The sequence below is a fragment of the Vanacampus margaritifer genome, chromosome 3 (genome assembly GCF_051991255.1).
Source record: "Vanacampus margaritifer isolate UIUO_Vmar chromosome 3, RoL_Vmar_1.0, whole genome shotgun sequence".
NCBI lineage: Eukaryota > Metazoa > Chordata > Actinopteri > Syngnathiformes > Syngnathidae > Vanacampus > Vanacampus margaritifer.
The window spans coordinates 22,986,485-23,007,664 of record NC_135434.1 but is presented as its reverse complement, the minus strand read 5'-3'; the positions used below and the strand labels follow the sequence as shown (position 1 = coordinate 23,007,664).

The 21,180-nt window shown below is 38.8% G+C and overlaps 3 protein-coding genes across 4 annotated transcripts; 1 reads left to right on the top strand and 2 right to left on the bottom strand.

Annotated features, from left to right (window-relative positions):
* The first annotated feature begins 1,989 nt into the window (after window positions 1-1,989).
* upb1 (ureidopropionase, beta) lies at window positions 1,990-9,280 on the top strand. Its single transcript, XM_077560951.1, has 10 exons — window positions 1,990-2,157; window positions 4,573-4,744; window positions 4,817-4,904; window positions 4,984-5,078; window positions 5,274-5,432; window positions 5,510-5,679; window positions 7,384-7,465; window positions 7,560-7,602; window positions 8,812-8,966; window positions 9,129-9,280. Exons 1-10 carry the CDS (start codon window positions 2,054-2,056, stop codon window positions 9,210-9,212), a joined length of 1,152 nt encoding a protein of 383 aa, XP_077417077.1. The 5' UTR covers window positions 1,990-2,053; the 3' UTR covers window positions 9,213-9,280.
* A 451-nt stretch (window positions 9,281-9,731) lies between these two features.
* Window positions 9,732-14,602, bottom strand: gucd1 (guanylyl cyclase domain containing 1). The gene is made up of 6 exons (XM_077560952.1): window positions 13,649-14,602; window positions 13,462-13,543; window positions 12,390-12,555; window positions 12,207-12,298; window positions 11,743-11,984; window positions 9,732-11,633 (listed from the first exon to the last, which is right to left on the bottom strand). The coding sequence occupies exons 1-6, from the start codon at window positions 13,653-13,655 to the stop codon at window positions 11,542-11,544; spliced, it is 681 nt and encodes a 226-aa protein (XP_077417078.1). The 5' UTR covers window positions 13,656-14,602; the 3' UTR covers window positions 9,732-11,541.
* On the bottom strand, window positions 13,456-21,019 carry zbtb26 (zinc finger and BTB domain containing 26). Of its 2 annotated transcripts, XR_013293405.1 has the most exons (3): window positions 20,883-21,019; window positions 16,541-19,598; window positions 13,456-13,543 (listed from the first exon to the last, which is right to left on the bottom strand). XR_013293405.1 is itself a non-coding variant. In XM_077560950.1 (2 exons), exon 2 carries the CDS (start codon window positions 19,569-19,571, stop codon window positions 18,258-18,260), a length of 1,314 nt encoding a protein of 437 aa, XP_077417076.1. In that variant the 5' UTR covers window positions 19,572-19,598; window positions 20,883-21,019; the 3' UTR covers window positions 15,307-18,257. The 2 variants fall into 2 exon arrangements, 1 of the variants encoding a protein (XP_077417076.1); XM_077560950.1 differs by lacking the exon at window positions 13,456-13,543 and having other exon boundaries at window positions 15,307-19,598.
* Between the last annotated feature and the right edge of the window lie 161 nt (window positions 21,020-21,180).

The following is a 21,180-nucleotide window of genomic DNA, read 5'->3' as shown; positions in this document are numbered from 1 at the left end:
TGTTTCTACTGTGTGTATTTTTTGTCAATATTTTGTGTAATATTTTTTTATTTTTTCCAATATTTTTGTAGCATAGAATATTACATGTTTTTGTCTGGATTTGTTTCCCATAAATGTGTCTAATGTTTTTTTTGTCTAACATATTTGTATTTTTGACAGATTTGTATTTTTTTGTAATATTTTGATAGAATTTACTAGTTTTGAATTATTTGTCTTGTTTTTGTATTTACTGTACATACTTCTAATATGTGTGTATTTATCATCTAATATTTGTTATTATTACTAATATTTGTAATAACTGTTTTAAAATAAAATTAATAGTAAAATTATTATTATATGTAATTTAAATTTAAATTAATTTAAATGTTGGGCAAGCCCCCTCTTTGTCCATTTTTAGAACTAGTCTCAAAAAACACATTTTTATTCTTTCTCTTTTGATTCAGCATGACTTAACTTGAACAACCGGGCCCAAAACAAGATAATAGTGTCGTTAAAGTTAACCGTTGGTTAAATCTACTTAACCAATGGTTAAATCTACTTAACCAGTGGTTAAAGCTATAACTGAGTTTGAACAACCGGGGGCCCTTGTGTATTTGAACTATCTCATTGCATGCATGTTTTTGTTACATTTTAACATTATTCTCAAAGTACTGTCTTTTGTGTAGTAAAGTGTTAACATTGTTTCCCTTGACAGCATTTTTTGGCCAGTAAAAAGTATGCGTGTCACAGAGGAAGTTGAATCATTTTGTGACTCATGCAGGCTAATCAATAAAAGCTGAATATTCTCTTGAGTCGTGTTTGTTTGATCATGTTTGTCATTTCTGTCCCAAAAAAACTAATGTGAGTTTAATCTTTTTGTGTGTGTGTGTTCAAAATATACAGAAGTAATAACAAAAATCTCAATAATCCTTATTGGGCATTCTTGGTTATTTTAACCACTGTTTAACCTCTAAGCGCCGGTTAATTTTTTAACCCACCATTAACTAACCGACCCTTAAATATGCGTTGTTCAAAACATAGCTAGTCACGCTGTTAGTTGACAGTGCTGTTCACGGCACTGGTTAGCACAGTTAATCCCACAATTCCTTTTTTTGTTTACTTCCCGGTCAGCGAAAGGAATCTATATTATTTTTTTTGTCTAACGTAATTGTATTTCTGACTGATTTGTATTTTTTTGTGTAATATTTTTGATAGAATTGCTTTTATTTGTCTTGTTTTTCTTTTTACATACTTCTAATATGTGTGTATTTTTTCATATAATACTTGTAATGAATACTAATATTTGTAATTACTGTTTTAAATTACAACGAATAACAAAGTATTATTATATTAAATTTAAATGTAACGTAAATAATTAGCCGCTATTCACAGTGTTGTCTCTTTGATTATTGAGGTGAAAGCAAACAAGAAGCATTACAGGTAACCTCTCTTTGGAATCACCTCCCACTAAATGTTGGGCAATCCTGTCCATTTTTAGAACTCGTCTTAAAAAACAGATTTTTATTCTTTCTCTTTTGACTCAGCATGAGACTTGGCATTGTATTACTGCTAAGCGGTGGCGTGTGCGTAACTCTTCTAAATAATCACCAATGTCAAAGCCAATCCCTCGATAGACTCTCTTTTTCTTGCCCTCAGCGGGCATCATGAAGGTTACATTAGCCACGAACACAGAGTTAACCACACTGTTAAAAAGTTAGCAGCGGTCCCTAGGTTAACAGCCGGTTAAAGTTAACAGAGTTTTGAACAACAAGATAACAGTGCCATTAATGTTAACGGTCGGTTAAATCTACGTAACCAGTGGTTAAAGACATAACCGAATTTTGAACAACCAGGCCCTGGTGTTTAAAATTTACATGAGCAATTCTGTTTTGTTTTGTTTCAATCATTTGATTGTTACTGCTCATGACCTTTCCAAGTCAGTTAATGAGCAACTTTAGCAAACAGCAGTGGCAAGAGGTATGTCAGTGTGACGTAGCGCTGACGATGATACAAAAGCTCGAAGAAACACAGTTTTTGCAGTGCTGCGTCCCGAAAAGCTGAAGGATCTGCAAACATGTCTGCAGGCCAGTTTCAATCGCTGGAGTCAACTCTGGAGACGTACATTCCAGAAGCGGAGCTGAAAGAGGTCAAACGCATCTTGTTTGGCAAGGAGACCAAGTGAGTTGAAATAGTTTGCTGCTCTCATTTACTTTTGCAATCTTTTGCCTCTTCTGTTTGTGGTCAGTTACTGATTCGGATGAGTGAAGAGGACTTTGCTTCGTTTGATCATTGTGCCACAGGGTGATCTTTACCCTTTTGTGCTAGACTAAACAGCTTGTTTTGCACAAGGCAAACACGAAAGTTCTGCACAGTGTATTCGTATAGTGAAGCTTAGCTGTTAGCACTATTGCTAATCATCCCAGTATACTCTATTTCAGTATTGGCTCAGGTTGTCTGTAAACACTTGTAACTGATGTTGTATTGGCAATCTGATATCATCTGACTTAATAGCAGAGTTGGGTAGAGTAGCTAAATTTTTTTACTCGGGTAAGAGTAGAGTTACTTCAAAATAACATTACTCAAGTAAAAGTAATGCCTTGGTCAGACTACAATAAAATAGCCCGATTTTGGCCCGACTGACGTGTCGCGGACAAACCAGGCATGTCATGAACGATTTTGAGGTGTCTTGACATGCGTGACACGTTCAACGATTGGTCAACGATTGGTCGCCTGTTGTCTGGGACGATTCACGACCATCACGACGAAAGTCACAACAATTTTTTGCTCGTCTAGTAGCACAAAAAAAAAACATGACGTTAAGCTATTGGAAGAGATGTGATAGACGTGTTTTGAGTCCAGGACATTAACAAAATCTAGTGTCCCGCTCCGCCCGGACTCCAGCTGTAGCTTGCCGGCAGCTAGCTCCATCGCAGAAGCGACCCTCCAGCCGCGTCTCGCTTCTCCTGGCGGTCAAAACTACTACTACTACAAAGCTACTTTAGACATAGGAGCGTCGTAAAGGTAATGAGTGATTATAGCTACAAATTATTTTTGTTATAAAGTGCATTTAGTGGGATTCAAATCTATGGCAAATTGCACATGTTTAAACAGATTTAAAAGTTGTAAAACAGAATATAATCTATTGGAAGATTTTTGTGGTATATTTTTAATGTTCAATATACAGTAGATGACATAATATTAAAATTGGAGGCCCTGCAAAAGTCCTTGGTGACAAGTCGCACTTCTCTCCTAAGAATGTGTGCGAGCACGTGTGTGTGTGTGTGGTCAGACTACAAGAAAATAGCCCGATTTTGGCCCGACTGACGTGTCGCGGACAAACGGGGCATGTCGTGAACGATTTTGAGGTGTCTTGACGTGCGTGACACGTTCAACGATTGGTCAACGATTGGTCGCCTGTTGTCTGGGACGATTCACGACCATCACGACGAAAGTCACAACAATTTTTTGCTCGTCTAGTAGCACAAAAAAAAAACATGACGTTAAGCTATTGGAAGAGATGTGATAGACGTGTTTTGAGTCCAGGACATTAACAAAATCTAGTGTCCCGCTCCGCCCGGACTCCAGCTGTAGCTTGCCGGCAGCTAGCTCCATCGCAGAAGCGACCCTCCAGCCGCGTCTCGCTTCTCCTGGCGGTCAAAAGGCGGCTTCCCCGTGTCCCTGCCGCCTATGCAGCCTCATGGGATGAGTTTGACGCCAATAGCAAAAGGCCAATATCGCATTTGGCTCAGGCGCTCTGGACAATTCTCCAGATACAATAAACAAGGAAACAGGTGTTTTCCTGACGAATGCTACTTTAGACATAGGAGCGTCGTAAAGGTAATGAGTGATTATAGCTACAAATTATTTTTGTTATAAAGTGCATTTAGTGGGATTCAAATCTATGGCAAATTGCACATGTTTAAACAGATTTAAAAGTTGTAAAACAGAATATAATCTATTGGAAGATTTTTGTGGTATATTTTTAATGTTCAATATACAGTAGATGACATAATATTAAAATTGGAGGCCCTGCAAAAGTCCTTGGTGACAAGTCGCACTTCTCTCCTAAGAATGTGTGCGAGCACGTGTGTGTGTGTGCGTCCGTGTGTGCGCGGGAGCGATCGTGGGGTTGGTAGGGGGGGTTACACCGGGGCTTCTCAACATGGTATTACGTCACTGGACATACCTACGTCGTCGTCCTTTTGGTTTCGCAGCATTGATCAATAGGGAGTGAAACGTCAATCACACACTGACCAGCACGTTCTAGCTCTTTTTTTCCTTTTTTTAAAAATGTTATTTATTTATTTCTCCCCTGGATATATATACTACATAGCCGCTTAAAAAAACTTACTTTACTGTTCTTTTTTTTTCTTTCATAAAAACTTTACTACTATTCATGACATGTTTTTTTTTTTTAAGAAAAAAAACCACCTGACATGGAATTCGAGACGGTCAATTGTCATTGCTGTACTGCTAATGTGAGGGATATGCGCTGTGTGTCAAATTTGTTGGCCCTCTGGGGGCCCCTGCTGGCCAAGGGCCCCCAAGCAATTGCTTGCCTTGCCTAATAGCAAACTACGCCTCTGCCTACAGGACACTAGACCTCCCATCAGGTGCCCTGGAGGCTGCACGGCAAGGTGACTTTGAGTTGAAAGGTTTCAGTTTTGAGGCTACTGAAGAACAGCTGAGGCTTCCCAGAAGGATCCGAGTGGGACTTATTCAGCACCGCATTGTTCTGCCCACAGATGTGCCCGTCCTGGACCAGGTCAGGGAGCAAATGGCAAGAATTGGAACACACATTTCACTGAATTAACACAACACTGGTCCTTGCTAACAGGTCAATGCTATGCACAACCGGGTTGGTCAACTAGTCGAAGTGGCGGCCGTGTGTGGTGTGAACATTATCTGCTTTCAGGAAACGTGGAGTAAGTGAGACCATGATTTTGTGCATAGATTTTGTCATTTATTAATTTTTTTGACTGATCTGCATGTTGCCGAATGCAGCCATGCCATTTGCTTTCTGCACTCGTGAGAAAGAACCATGGACGGAATTTGCAGAATCTGCCGAGAATGGAATTACCACACGCTTCTGCCAGGAGGTGACTGAACAGATATCTCACATAGCGGGACAAAATTATTGGGACTTCTGATTTGATTCATCAATCAATCAGTCAGTCAGAAATTGACGCTAGTAGACATGTTGGTCAAGAGGCAGCTCCAAGAGTGGACCACCAGTTTGTCATCCCAAGTTTAGTGTATAATCATCATGAATGATTTTGTGATTCTTCCGCTAGTTGGCCAAAAAATACAACATGGTCATTGTGTCACCAATTCTGGAGCGGGACGAGATGCACAACACTCTGTGGAACACAGCGGTGGTGATATCCAATTCTGGAAATGTGCTGGGGAAGAGCAGGAAGAATCACATCCCCAGAATTGGAGACTTTAACGAGGTCAGGGGGGCTTTTCTTTTAGATCCCCCGATTGACTGTAGATTTTTGCAAAAACTGACTTTTTTCTTTGCTCTCAGTCGACATACTATATGGAAGGTGACACTGGCCACACAGTTTTCCACACACAATTTGGGAAGATAGCCATCAATATCTGCTATGGGCGCCATCACCCCCTTAACTGGTTCATGTACAGCATGAATGGAGCTGAGATCATCTTCAACCCTTCTGCTACTGTTGGTGCCTTAAGGTAAGCGCTGGTGGACAACTTTACTTTAAGAAGAGGATTTTTGGATTTCTAAAAATACAGCAGCTGTTAAAAAGGCCAGGTTGAACTGTTTGTGAGATTGCAGTGCCCTCTGTCAGTTTATTGGCACCATTTCAATAGTAGTTAGGCACGTTCTTGGCCACGTATGTTGCTGGTTAAGACCTACGTTAACCGACAGACAGACGAAGTAGGTCGCTATATGTTCAAGCTTTGCTACAAATCCCCATTTCTCAATGTGTGCGTGCATTCGCGGGTAGGTACCTTAATGTAACGTTCCTTAATATAAAATTCTAAGTCATATATTCATTTAAGTTAATAGTACTTGTTCTATTTTGGACTTATGTATCACTAAGTAGCGCAGCTAAGTAGCATTGTATTATAGCCATGCAATCGCTCCTTTTTTATTTGTATTGTATTGTATTTGCTTTGCAGAAACCACACACTTAAACCCCCATCCCCTCCCCACAATTAAACAACAGAAAGAGATAAGATGGTCTGATCATTGCCTCACCTGGACAATCTATGTTCGAACCGGACATACTGCAGCGGTTATCAACCTCATAATTAATTTCTACTAGCAAATATTTTTCAGCAGCAATATAAATTATGAATATATAATTAACAAATAGAATTATTCTTATTCTTATTCTTATTCTTATTATTATTATAGGAGTCAAATATGTCAATGAGTTGATGTGATTGCTTGATTGTGTTACCCATGTTGTCCGCTAAGAGGTGCTGTCACCTTTAACTATATTAGCAGGAGGAAACAGGAAGCAGACAGGTGTTGGCCCGGAAAAGTATACAGGTTTTTGACCGCTTCGGCGGAATTCTTATGTACCGTACGCTTGCGTCCGTGTTTTATGGATTTTATACCCTTTTCTTTTTTATGTCAAGAGCTTTCACTGCGTAATAAAGTAGAAAGTTGTATTTTAAGCGGTCTTTGGACTCTTTGATGACACGGAGAAGCAACAGATAATTTTTTTAAATTCCCCCCCCCTTCTTTATTAATTAACACTTCAACATCCAATTCAAACTGAGCACATATAAACGGTGCTGTCAAACAAGATACAAGAAAAAGAAAACACTCCCAAAAAAGGTCTAATCGGACAGTAAACTTTTTAAGTTATTAAATAGGACAAGGCTTGCTTCGTCTTCACCCTCCGCAAAGTCCTTCCAAACTCTTCAATTTCCTTATAATAAATCAAAAACAAAGGTCGACATTTAATAAATCTACATTTGTGAATAAATTGTTTTGCCATTATTATCAAAGTATTGATCATCATTTCCCTTGTTCTGTCTTGTGTTACAATCCCAACCTAGCAACAGGTAAACATTAGCCGCCTAGCGCGTCGGATCAAGCTTTAATGAGGCAACACTTAATTAGCTCAGCATTGGCTGGCTATCATTATCATTATCATTATTATTATTATTATTATTATTATTATTATTATTATTAGTTAAAAATATTGCTTCAAGGTGGCATATTCTAGAAAATGGACTATAATGTTTCAGCAGTGAGGTTATGTATTGTATTTATCTTTTTTTAACTAACTACTTTTACACAAGGGTTTTGTGTTGGGTTTCCCATGGGTTCAGAGACTGAGAGTGCAGGTGATGGATGCATGCATGCATGCATGCATGCATGCATGAATAAATTGTTGCTCTTTCTTTTTTTTTCTCTAGTGAGCCCATGTGGCCAATTGAGGCCAGGAATGCAGCCATAGCGAACCATTGTTTTACCTGCGCAATCAATCGGGTTGGGACGGTAAGTTAACGTTTTACTTTTGTATTTGATATGATTAATTTCATAGTCTTGTTAGTTTGGCGGTGATTAATTGTACACCTTTTTGTTCACACAGGAGCATTTCAAAAGTGAATTTACATCTGGTGATGGGCAAAAAGGTAGGATCTTAATTGACTTTTAATGTACTGTTAATATTGCTTGCTCAACCTAATAATGAAGTCCAAATTCTAAAGAGAGGTTTTTATCTTCAAAGTTACTCATGGCACAAATACAATCCCAAGGTAATTTGATAGGACTTAGCTTCTTCCTCCCAATTAAGGGATGTATAAACTACAGAAGTGTGGAACTGTCAATGTGGAATAAACAGTTTTGACTGAGCTATGACGTTCAAACGTACTGCAAACTTGTTAAGAGCATATTGATAAGAGTTGTTTGAACGTACTGGAAAGTTGCTCAAATGTTTTGATAAAGTCACTAAAATTGGTCAAATGTAGGCTAAATGTAAAAAAAAACCCATTACATTTATCCCATCATGCCACAGGGGTATTGACTTAAGCATGTGCAATTATGTTGTTGAATAAACAATGTTTACGTACTTAATTTTCACTGTCGGTGAGCATTCTGTTCACCTGTGACCGCCATTAGTGCTTGTGCCTCGTGCCATGGCATTATGGGGGGGAAAAGCACAGTTTTTACCACTATGGATCTTTATCAATACATTCAAACGACTTCACCAAGACATTTGAACCACTTTGCAGCACAGTCCAACTTCAAAATGTTTACTAGTCCAAACTCCAAGTTCCACGCTTCCGTAATAAATCACAAGGGAGATTTTGAACTTTAGAATACTTTGAGGAGTTGATACGTTAGAAAATGAGAGAGGATGAAGAAGAGCAAATTGTGTTGGACCAGGTGATGGCAGTTAGAAAAGCACTAAAGATGATGGAAAAATGGAAAGAGTTGTTGCTGATGAGTCAGTCCTGCGGAGGTATGGAAGCATCTAGGAGTGGTAGCTGTGGAGTTTTTGACCAGGAAGAACAAAATTCTAGAGGGTGAGAAGATAGTAGAGGTATGGAGTAAAGGTTGATGTGAAGAGTTGTGGGAACTATAGAGAAATCACATTGATGAACTACACAATGAAGTAATGGGAAAAGAGTAGTAACTGCGGAGGAGTGAATTATTTGTGAGCAACAGTATGATTGATGGAACAAGCCAAAAGGAAAAGAATAATAAGACAAGTGTATTGTTTCTACACATGTATAATAATCACCATGAAGAGCATTCTGACTTGTATGACTTTGTAGCTTCTGTCGTGTAAATAAATAGGCTACATTCATAACATATATCGCATTTGGTGGTGTCTGCAGCTCACCATGACTTTGGCCACTTCTATGGATCCAGTTATGTGGCTGCTCCTGACGGAAGCCGCACCCCAGGCCTTTCGAGAACTTGTGATGGACTACTGGTAGTAGAAATGGACCTCAACCTGAACCGGCAAATTAGTGACAAATGGAGTTTCAAGGTAAACAAACTATAAGTGGATGACTTCAAACAGCTTCTTTTTGAGAAGTTATTTTTGTTTGCTGGTAGTATTGCAAACGTCTGAAAGTCAAAGTCTAGGCCCAATGTGGATCTATCTTCCGATGTGAAATCCTTTCAACTGTTATCTTTGTTTCTTGTGTAGATGACTGGACGTTACCCTGAATACGCTGAAGCTCTTACCAAGGCTGTCAAACATGACTTCCAGCCACAAATAGTGAAGGAATAGAAAAATACTAAACCTTTACAGAAGAGCTTCTGATCTGGTCTATGTATATAAAAACTTTTTAAAACGTGTTCTTTCTCCCCTTGCATGTGTAAGAGCATGTTTCTGACTCAACAAAATACATGTTCTCAAATTGAAAGACAAGCCAGACATCTGATGCACAAATATTTAGATGTAGGCGGAGTCGCGGACCAGTCCTGACTCACTAGAGCAAATCACTGCTCACTCAGTATGAAACACATCTAGTCAGCATTTAATAATAATTAGTGGTAAAGCCCCAGCTTGTTTTTATCGTCTTTAAGGGGGGGAAAAATCCTCTTAATTGATTTTCTAATGCAAATGTGAATTACATGTACACAGATGAGAATTTGTTTCATTAAGCCAAATCAAACAAATACAACTGCACAGCAAAACTGTGAATGGGTCATTAATTTAAATCAGTTTTGGTTTATTCATAGCCAAGACATAGTCTTAAACATATACACACCTCCGAGGTTCTCTTAAAAAAACATCACAAGAATCTGAAGTGCATGATTAAATGTTTAATTTAAAAAGCAAAATTGTGTGTCAAACGTGTAGTGCAATGACTTTTGAAAATCAAATTGCATGACAAACTGTTCGCTCTCATCAATAATAAACACAACAGTCAAGTCTGTCCATGATCAAAACATGCTCCAGAAACAAACCACCCTTTTACTCAAGCTTATTTGAATAGAAAAGGTCAACAGAACAATAGAGGTGAGTTTATGAGCTTCAAGCATGTTCTTAAGTAGGCAGCTTCTGCTTTTATGGAATCCATTTTCCCTTATAAATAGGAATGAAATCTGCGAATGGTCACAGGCATTTAATTTCCCCTCACAAGACTATCATCAATTAATGTTCAGTTTGAGTTTATAGACAAAATAATGGAATTATCTTTTTTTTTTTTTTTTATGTTTTAACCTCCACTGCAAACCCCAACTACATTAACTCATTCACTCGCAGCCATTTTCACTGAAGCAACCCCCTTCACTCCTGGCTGTTTTACTGGATTTTGACTGATTTTGCAGGGCCCACAGAATATTGTGTTCTATTGCTCCAAAAACATGGAACCTATCAAAAGAAAGATATGTGTCTCTTCTTTCATAAGGAAACAAATATATTTGTATAAGTTTCCATTTTGCAGCAATTAGCATTGGAATATAGCTAAGTTTCATCATTATTCACAAACCTGCTGAAAACACTGGGTGAAAGAGACTTTTGCAACATGGCCCTGGTTGATCTCTTATACTTTGATGCCACCTGGTGACTTTTTGTAATAACTATAATAATAATAATGCATCAGATTTATATAGCGCTTTTCTAGAAACTCAAAGACGTTTCACAATGGATAAATTATTCATGCAGTCACACATCCACACCGTGGTGGCGGTAAGCTACTTAAGTAGCCACAGCTGCCCTAGGGCAGGCTGACGAAAACGTGGCTAACAGTGTGCGCCTACGGCCCCTCCGACCACCACCAAACATTCGCGCCTTCCATACACCAGTGTGAGTAGCACTGGAGGCAATGACTTGGGGAGGATCAAACAGCCGACCTTCTGGTTACTGAACGACTGTCTCTAGCCCCTGAGCCACGGCCGCCTTTAACCGACCTCTACAGGTCAGGGGCTGCATCAAAGCCTTCTGTATGCTCTAGTATAATAAAAAACAACAACAACAAATAAATGCGTTTTTGGGACCATGGCAATATTTAAAATATAAATTTTTTATACGTTTTGGGAGCAAATTAGTTAATATTGAACATGTTAAGTGAATACACCTCTGACAGCATCCATCAAAACTGCTCATCTTTGTAAGGCAGATTGTAATTACCTGAGACTTTCAAAGCCCAACTAGTTTCCCTGTTGCAATCATGTGAACAAAATGTGACAAAGTTGAGTTCGGAGGACATAAAATAAGTGCTTACGTGTAAACACAAATATATGAATACAATAAATCTTGACACCAAAAGACCTGAAAAATGAAAACCTGAAAACTCCTAATCTAGGTCAGAATTTACCACAATTGAATACTACACTTATCTATTTCATGAAAAGTCATACATTCAAAACTCCTAATAGTAAATTCATGTTAAAATGATCTGCTCATCTTAAAAACAAAACAATTAAAAACAATTCAGCATCACCTATTGAGTTAATTCCTCAACAGGCTGAGTGGTGTTGGTTGGACAAGAGGTGTGTGTTGAAGTCTTTCACATGAGTGGCGGGACTAATTAGCACCAATGCGGGGTTGGGGGAAGAAGTCCACAGTGTGCATTAAATGAATTGAAATCCAAATGTACCAAAAGTGTTTATCAACTCGCTTTAAAGATGAAGAGGATGTCCTCATCCGTCCCGTAGCTCCGCCGGGCCTCCTCAAAGTTACTGACAGTGGTGCAGCAGACCCCTATATTCACACGTGCACACAAACACATTTTTTGTAAATGTTTGTAGACACATGTTGACATCCTTTAATTGAAAAATGTTGATGTATGACTTCATACGGTATCACTCACGATCAGAAAATGCAGGGTTGTTGTACAAGATGCAGCCAGTGGTCCTGTTGAAGCCGCGCAGCACGACAAAATGCCCCTGATACTCTGGTCTCCTGCAGAAACATTTCTGGCCCACGGGGAGGAAGCAGCAATATTTGACGGGCGCAGAGCAAAGTTCACACGCCAAGATGACAGCATTGACGAGCACGATGGCGACATGGTTCTCTTCTAGATGAGACTCGATTTCCTGAATGGTCACAGAGCTGCGGGGAGAAGAACACAAAACTACTCAAAACCTTACATCTGAAACCCCTGGACTGGCCATATAGAGACAAGCAATCATTCACATTTGTGAGCAGTTAAAAGTAATCAAATAATCGAATATGCAACCTTGAGAAAAATCCCTCAAACCACATGCAATCTCTAACACTAATATTACACCACTGTACTGCTTTGCATTTTTATGTATAAATAACGGTACGCACCATTTCTTCACAATGACACCTTTGCTTTCTGCTTTAAGGAAAAGCTCATTCACTCGATCTTCTTCGGTATCAAAATGCTTCTTATAAAAGGACTGCAATGCAGAGCACAAACATTACAAAGCCAGATGAAAGAATGTGTACATTTTTCTGATCTGGATTTAATCACTGTCTGAAGAAAGGTACCTGATTCCTAAAGCCCTTATCAACTCCCAGTGTCTGTGTGCAAAAGCAATGTTTGATTCCTAGATGCCGCATGAGGTAGGCAAGGTCAATAGTCCACACGCTCTCAGTCATTTTCAGGTCCCAGCATGCTCTCTGAAACTGCTCATCAGTGATGGGGTGCAGGTACCTGCCAGGCCAGAAATACGCAAACTCAACTGTAAAATTAAATGTTTAAAAACATTTTTTTTTGTAATGCGGTAATATAACCAACATTAGTAATTCAGATTCAAAACGTTTTCTGAATCGAAATCGGAATTAAGACTGTTGGTAATACTTCACCTGTGCCAATCTCAGTGACACGGGTTTCAATGCAAATTAACTTTGTGATAAGAGGATTTACATTTTATCTACATGTCCATTACAAAAAGCATCCTGCTGGCATTTTAAAATAATTCAGCAGGGGCATATTGTAGAGGTGCAAATCAGTAACTATTTTTAGCAGCTGATATTTTAATCTTTGGCTATATATAATAAAAAAAAATAGTGGTAATAAAACATTCAATGGAAAGTATGTCTAATCAGTTTGATCATTAGCATTTGTGTTCAATATTTTAATTGGCATGTAGGCAAAAAGAAAACAGTGTAATTCCCCAACAGAACATCTACATTAGCATATCCAAACTTTTTGGAATGGCATACATTTCTTGAAGTGTTAATCCAGCCTATTAACTTAAGTTTTCATACATCTTTCATTACATAACAAAAAACAAAAAAATAGGTATGAAACCGAGCAGAAGTGAGAGAAAGAAAGAGGAGGTGATCATTAGTATTTGACATTGTAGTAGTAGTAATTATTATTATTATTATGCACCATGAGTGTAACAAGTTCCAATTCAGAGGCAGTAATATTGTACAGTTACTTTCAAAAGCCAAGACTTGTTAATACATTTGGAAGTGACACCACCTAGATCTAGTTGGCATTTACAAGCCTAACTACAAGATTCATTGAGATAACGACGAACCATCGACTTCGTTTCCACTTTTGTAGGAAATGATATGCAGAAAACGATGACATATAATGATTGTTGCTTACTTGAGTACCATCCTGGAGCAAGCTAACCCACAGTCCCAGTGGTACAGCTGCTGAATGACAGGTACATCCAGTAGGACGTCATCTGGGGAAACGAGAATATGCGAAATTATATCATTCATGGTAATGCGGTGCGAGTCGTCACACACATACATACGTTGAGTTGTTGACATCAGCTGATGTCACTCACCTGTCATTCTGCTGTCAACTCTCGAAAGAAAATCCGTTTACTCGCTTCCCCGAATCAAAATGTGTTGTTTACACGAGCATTTCAACAGTTGCATTTCTCATTCTCGAGTTTTGGTCGAGAAAAACTCTTCCATTTACCGTTAGCTGCCAGGTTAGCAGTATTAAACTGTGGTCCCGCGACTGCTGCTCATTCACCCACCAAGTCTAATTTACGGACTCATAACAACATTAGAACAAATTCAACACGCGAACATATATATATATGTGACAAACATTTATATAATAGAATAAATCAGGAATGACGATTTCTTAATCCAGAGGTTTTCTACGACTCGCCGTAGAGCTTTCATCTTCTTCTACGGTTAATTTATTGGGGGGTTTACAAGCGACAACACAGCACATACTGACATCTAGCAGATATGAATGGACACACAAAAAACCCGCATTTCTTTTCTTTTTTTTAATAGGTCAAAATTTATCCTAGACTGGTTCGGTTGCCCATACATTCCGAGTTTGTATTTGTTTATATTAAATCAAACAAGAGTTAAGATCATACTGGCCAGTCAAGGTCTACAACCGCAGCGGGGTTCCCATGGAAAAGAAAAAAAAAGTCTGGCTTTATACCTGATATATATCAGATTAAGAAATGAATGAATTTTCATATCAAATGATCCATAAATTCTGTCCAGCTAAAATTTATAGAAACAAGAAATTTACTTACGATATTGATGTGATGCTTCAGCTACTAAACAAGTCAGTAAATGTGCCATTGCTGATCATTTATTTTGTTAGTCTATAATAACTTTAAATAGTTTACAGCTATTGATTAGTTAGGTTTTATTGTGAAAAAATCTCATGACACACCACTAAAAAAAGTCACAAAAGGTTTACTGTAATGATGATTATCATGTCTCATTTTACTCATGTACTTTCTGTTAAATTTTGGCCCATTTAATTGAAAATAAAGAAATTACTCAGTTGTAATGAATGGCAACAGGTAAATATGTGGGGTTATTATACGTTCTGCCTTAGTGCCTTCTAATGAAAGGTACATCCCTGACAAAGATAAACAAATATATGAATAATTTTGGGACAAATTAAGTGAAATGAGATAAATCCCAGTGACAGCCCTGATAACCTCTCACACCACACCAGTGTGCAACCAGTTGGGAAACACTGCGTCTTATATGCCTCAATAATTAACAGGGGGAAACACTGATATGAATGTAAAACCATTTTAAATAGGTCAATCCTTCTAAAGAAACAACAGATGTACTTATTTATTGTCATTGTGGTCAACAATTACATTTTACATGAACAATGTGTAGAAGGAATGACATATCGTACTGTAACTACAGTGATGACAGTGTTTCTAATACAGTATTTTGATATGGATTTTTATTTTTGGGAGGGCAAAGCTGTTTTTACAACAATAAAATAATTGTTAAGTGAATAAGTTTGCCATGCCATTTTCTTTAAATCTAAGAAAGCAGCACTAGTATTTAATGTTTCAATATACTTGTATACATAAAATGCTACATAAATACAGTAAACATATTTTTTTGTTCAGTTTCATTTATATTTCAGTACTGAGAGTTCAAGTGCAAAATGAATGCATCTATTGTACAATATGATGAAAAAAGTCCACAGTGATAGTGATACTGAAACATCAACCACAGTTTATTCTCTGTGAAGAAGGCCAGGTAAGCAACAGCAAGAACATACACAAGTTAAATCAGTGTTGTTGTTTTTTTTTTAAAGACGTATAGTCGGTCACTTTGTAACTCTACCATGTAAACCACATCACTGACTGGTATCACATTTGTGATGAAGAGGTCATCCGCATTTTTGGCATAATGGATATCTATCAAGACAACAAGTTTTAGCGACAGTCTACACCCATAGATGGAAACTTTAAACCTGAAATACAAAGTGCAAAAAGACAATTAAAGCCAACGACCCAATGTAAAGCTGTACTCAAATCTGCTGCTGAAATATGCAGCCCCATTTGGAATGTGCCAAAAATCATCATACTATACTGTACATCCTTTCAGACAGACATGAAGCCATCAACATTTGACATCTTTCCCATTTTTGTAAATGTGTCATTGCTTCAACTAAGGCTTGCCAACTGACATTGGAGCAGTATTTGCAAAATTGCCAGTTTTCTGTCCACAACTGCAATTCAGCGCCAGTTTGAGAGGATTTATGGCCATCACAATGCTCCAGCGCCTGGTAAACCTTGCGTTATCCGTAGCAAGATTGTCTAAACAGAATCTAATCTTGACAAACAATGCAGCAGAAGGCCTGCTACTGCCACTACTGATGAAAACGCAGGACTCCTAAAGCAGGCATCCGTGCAAAGAAAGGTCTTTACAGTGGGCTGCACTTGGTATCAACCGTACATTGTCAAAAATCAAATTTCGAGCCAACCTACCCTTTGTAACGTTCAATATTCAGTTTGAGTGAATAGATACATCAGATGTATTCACTAAGTTTTAAAAGTGGTACGTAACAATTTCTGCTGTGCCTCCTAAATATGTAATGCTTTAGTTTAGACCGTCCAGCAGCACAAACCCTCAATACAATAAAACAGACATTAGCAAACAAGCAAACTACAGTCAAAAATAATAACATGAATATTTACAATGAGTAAAAGCCTGTATTGACAAGAGTATAGCTGCGCAGTGGCTCAAAGATGACTTTTGGTACAATACGGTATAATACAAACTGAACAGCATTTAGCTTCAGCTGTGTTGTTTTGCTGGTAACGCTGTATATCAGGAGAATGCAAACGCAGTTTGAACATGTTTTGTGTCCATTGCTGTCCAAAATATGGACAATATACAAATGCAGTGTTTCAATGCTTTATCCTGTACAAATTGTTTTGTACCTTCTTTCTGTTAACCAGCAGACTAATTGGCTGCATCTGGCCAACACGTTCCTGCTGCCATTTTGCCTTCTCCTCTTCCAGCTCGCTTGTTGCACTGGCCAGCTTCTTGCTTCTACTAGCGAAAGCAGAACACAGATGAATGATCAATCAGTGAATCAATGAAAGCATTTTACCTACCAGATGTAAAATTTTATCCTGTGCATGTGACGCAGACACAATACAAACAGCCCCCTGCTACTAAGCGACCTTTTTCAGAAGCTAACACTTCTAGAACGCTAATCTGTGCTTCGAACAAACCTCAATTACCTTTCGCACTAGCGCAAGTAAAGTGAACGCCCATAGAGATTCAATTGGTTTATAGTTAGGCTATATCCCCAACAACTTAGCTAGACCTTATTATCAGAAGCTAATAGTGGTGACACTGTTAGCTAATGCTAATCTGTTCTTACATTGCAGCTCAGCTTTCCTGTTGGCCTTGTTATGATGTCATGTCAAAGTGTTTCTTTCAGCCAGTCTAGCTGATCATGTAACTAGCTGAGAAACTTGGTGTAAGGTCGGTTTTGGAACTATTTTGAAACAGTGGCGCAAAAGTGCAGAACAGCTTGCTCAAAGACACATTTTCAGAAATAGGCAGATAACTAAAGATTTACTTGGTTGTTTAATTTCACACTTGATGAATGGTCAGGCACTACATTGACCCAACTACAGAACAGGCCAAAAGTTTGGACACACTTTCATATTCAATGCATTTGCTTTATTCTCATGACTGAATACTTTGCAGATTCTCACTGAAGGTATAAAAACTATTAACTGATGTGGATTTAGGTACTTAACAAAAAAAAGAAAGGTGAATTAACGGAAAACATGTTTTATATCATAGATTTTTTAGATAGCCATCCTTTGCTCTGGTTACTTTTTTGCATACTCCAGGCATTCTTACATCTGGGAACTCCTTAAATACTGTTGGAAAACCCTTACAGGTGACTGACTACCTTTTGAAGCTCATCGAGAGAATGCCAAGAATGTGCAAAAAAGTATTCAAAGAATAGGGTGGCTAGTTATTTATTTTCACCTTTTTTTGTTAACTCATTCACTTCCAGCCATTTTCACAGAAGCAACCCCCTTCGCTCCTGGCTGGTTTACTGGATTTTGACTGATTTTGGAAGGCCCACAGAATATTGTGTTCTATTGCTATAAAAACATGGAACCTACCATAATTAAGATTAGAGTCTTCTTTCATCAGAAAAAATATATAGATTTGTATCTATTTTCATTTTCAGCAATTAACATTAGAATATAGCTAAATTTCATCATTATTCATAAACCTGTTGAAAACACTGGCAAAAATAGTTTGTTGCAACATGGCCCTGGCTGATCTCTTATACTCTGCTGCCACCTGTTGGCTGTTTTTTTTGGTAATAACTATCATTGCTTTAAGCCACCTCCTCAGGTCAGAAGCTGGATCAAAGCCTTCTGTATGCTCTAGCATTAAAAAAAAATAACGTTTTTGAGAGTGAAGGACAAATTATTAAAAACATATTTATACGTTTTTGGGACTGAATGAGTTAAGTACATAACTCGCTAGTTGTCATAGTTGTAGTCATAGTTTTGATGCCTTCGGTGAGAATCTACAATGTGCAAAGCCATGAAAATAAAGCAAATGTATTGAATGAGGTTTGTCCAAACCTTTGATCTGTACTGTACATGTATACAAACATTAAAATGTCAATTTTCCATAATATGCGTCCTTTAAGTCCGTCTCATAATTGTTGTTGGAGTGAACGAAAAAGGGCCCAGTGTTGTCATTCTCCTCCGGCGCACCATCGTGCAGGTTGCCTTCATTTGCGTTGTCAAAGCTGTTCTTCCCGTGGATCTGCTTGAGGTGCTTACGGAGAACAGGCTTGTGAGCGAACATCATGTCACAGTAGTTACAGCGGTGCGGCTTGTCCCCGCTGTGCAGGTTCAGGTGATCCAGTAAAGAGCACTTCTGAGTGAAGGTCTTCCCGCAGATCTTACACTGGAAGGGTTTAATGCCCGCATGGACGCGCATGTGTCGATGCAAGTTGCCCTTCTGCGTGAAGGTCTTGCCACACAGGAGGCACATGAAGAGCTTGTGCATCTTGAGGTGGTTGGCGTATTTTTCCAGCTGCCGGAAGACACGGCTGCATTTAGGACACTGGTGATACCACTGAAGAGGTTTGTCGTAGTTCCTTTGGTGACCGCTGGGTTTCTCTGCAGGATGGGACGGAGAGGAGGGACTGAAGGTGTCGTCGGGAATGCTAGGGGGCGCCGTCATTTCGCTCCCACGACTTGTATCCACGGTGGAATTTATGAGGGAATGTTGGGGCTCAGGCGAGCGCAGGCCAGCTGGAGAGCCGCTGGGGAAGGTAGCCTCTACGGATTCCACCTTTACTATGCTTATGTCTCCCATGTCGTGCCTTGGATGTGCCTCGGCCATCTGAGGCGGCGATTTGGGCTGTATAATGACATCATCATCGTCGTCGTCATCATCAGTACTGATATCATCCTCTAGAGGCTCCACATTCTGGCCAGTCTGCACCTGGCAGTGCTCCTGTTCTCTCAAAGCTTCCTCCCTGCTTGCCCTTCTCATCTCGTTATCTTCCAGCTTGTGGGGAGGCTGTGGCTTGATGAACTTATTTAGTGCTTGAGTGCACTGCTCAACAATGTGGCCCATTTGGAGGAAGCTGGCCACTGTCAGGTAATTAACCAGCTCGAGCTCAGGGAACTCAAGTTGGCCCGTGTAACAGGACAGCAGCAGCTGCTGGCCAACCTTTGCCTCCTGGATCATGGTGATCTGCACTTCGTTAGAGTCCTGCTGAAGGATGAACTGGTCTCTTAGGAAAGACGAACCAGCGGCAAATACCACCTTATGACCGGGGACTTTAAGCTGGTTGATGCGTACAGTGACGTCACAGAAGCGTCGCTGGTGCCGTAGGAGGTTCATCTTCTGCAGCATGGAGTCACCATATGTGGCAAAGTGAAACTGCAGGATCACCTGGTTCTGGGCCATAGTGAGCTACAGGCGGCAACAATGCACCTGTTGAGAACAAATATGAACTCCATCGTCAGTTTCATATGCAATATAAATTTTATTCTGAGTGCAGAAAAAAATATAGATTTTGTTAGATTTTAGATTTTGGAGACAACATCAGTGACTAAGCGGGTTTAAGACCACAATACTTTCAGGGTGGAACAATTTTTAAAAAGTGTTAAGCAAAATGGATCACATATGCACATACTATGTAGGAAATAATGAAATATAAACACTGTTACTGTAGTAGGTTGTCAGTTATCAGTACTTGAGTATTGATTTTTCCTGACAACTTAACTTTTAACCCCTCCGTGTACTTGTTACTCTTCATTGGCAAAAATATGTTTGTAACCTTTTTCAACCTGGATGACAACACGAGGTAAACAACAAATAAGAGAGAGGTAAAGTAAACTGCTGCAAGACCTTGACTGACTCACTGATCAAGCAGACAAAAACTGCTTCAAGAATAGTTTATGGCAAATGCGTAATGCTCTGTGCCAGCCTCAACACCATAAGCTTCAAAATATTAAAAATGGGTTAGTCTAATCTGAAAAAAAAAACTAAAAAAGTTGGGGTGTATTTTTCAGTTGTCATTAGCTAATTAAGGAGTTTTTGTTTGCCATTTAACAATAGCAAAGGTATGGAAATAACTTGTTTCAATGATATGTCCAGTGATCACCCCCCCCCCCCTTACTTATTCTCAATATAAGCAATACTGCGTGCAGAGCAGTTTGTCTGTTGCTGTATAGTTATTAATTCAAAACGCGTAATATAGCTAATCAAAAGTAAATATTCGTTTTGATTTTTGTCCATTTCAGTCTATAGCCTACTTAAAAAAATATTTGAGTTAAGGAGTTAGCTTTTTTACACAGGTATCTGTACTAGAGACTATGTACGTTTGCCCTCTATGCATACTCGTGATGAGTGAAACTAAGAAATATGAGTAATAACATTATTAGCAAGCAAACTACCATTGTAAAATGGTAATAATCATGTGGAACCAAACTACATTGAGGAATGTATCGAAATAAAATAAGGACATGCTGCCAGTGTTACATATTTCAAACTACAAAATGACGAATAATATTAATTTGCTTCTTTAACATTAAATTAAACTGACTGACCATGAAAAACACTGGCTGATGCTACGTGCTAACAATGATGCCTTCTCGGTCCTGCTCCTTGAGCGTTCAGCGGCTCAGCCTAACCTACTTCCGCATTAAAGCGGACTGTTATGCTAACGGCTAGCTATTATTGAGTTGAATGCTTGAATGATATAGAGATACTCACTGTGATGTTTTAGGTTGTGGCCTCGTAAACAAAACAGTAGTGGCCAGCTTCTTCCCGGCCTGTCCTCACCTTTCCGGCTGCCGTTAGATGGAGATGGTTAGGTGGCATTCGGAGTCTTAAGTTCAGACCACACATTTTTTTTCTGTCGATGTTAAAAGACAGCGCCTCTCTTTGCATTGGAGTATAATTGCACACAATTGTAACCGTCATTCTGCACAGCGATTCATTCAGATGCGCATAAAGGGACAAATACATACAGGACTAACTTATTCACTTTTTTACATAAATATTCCCTTAA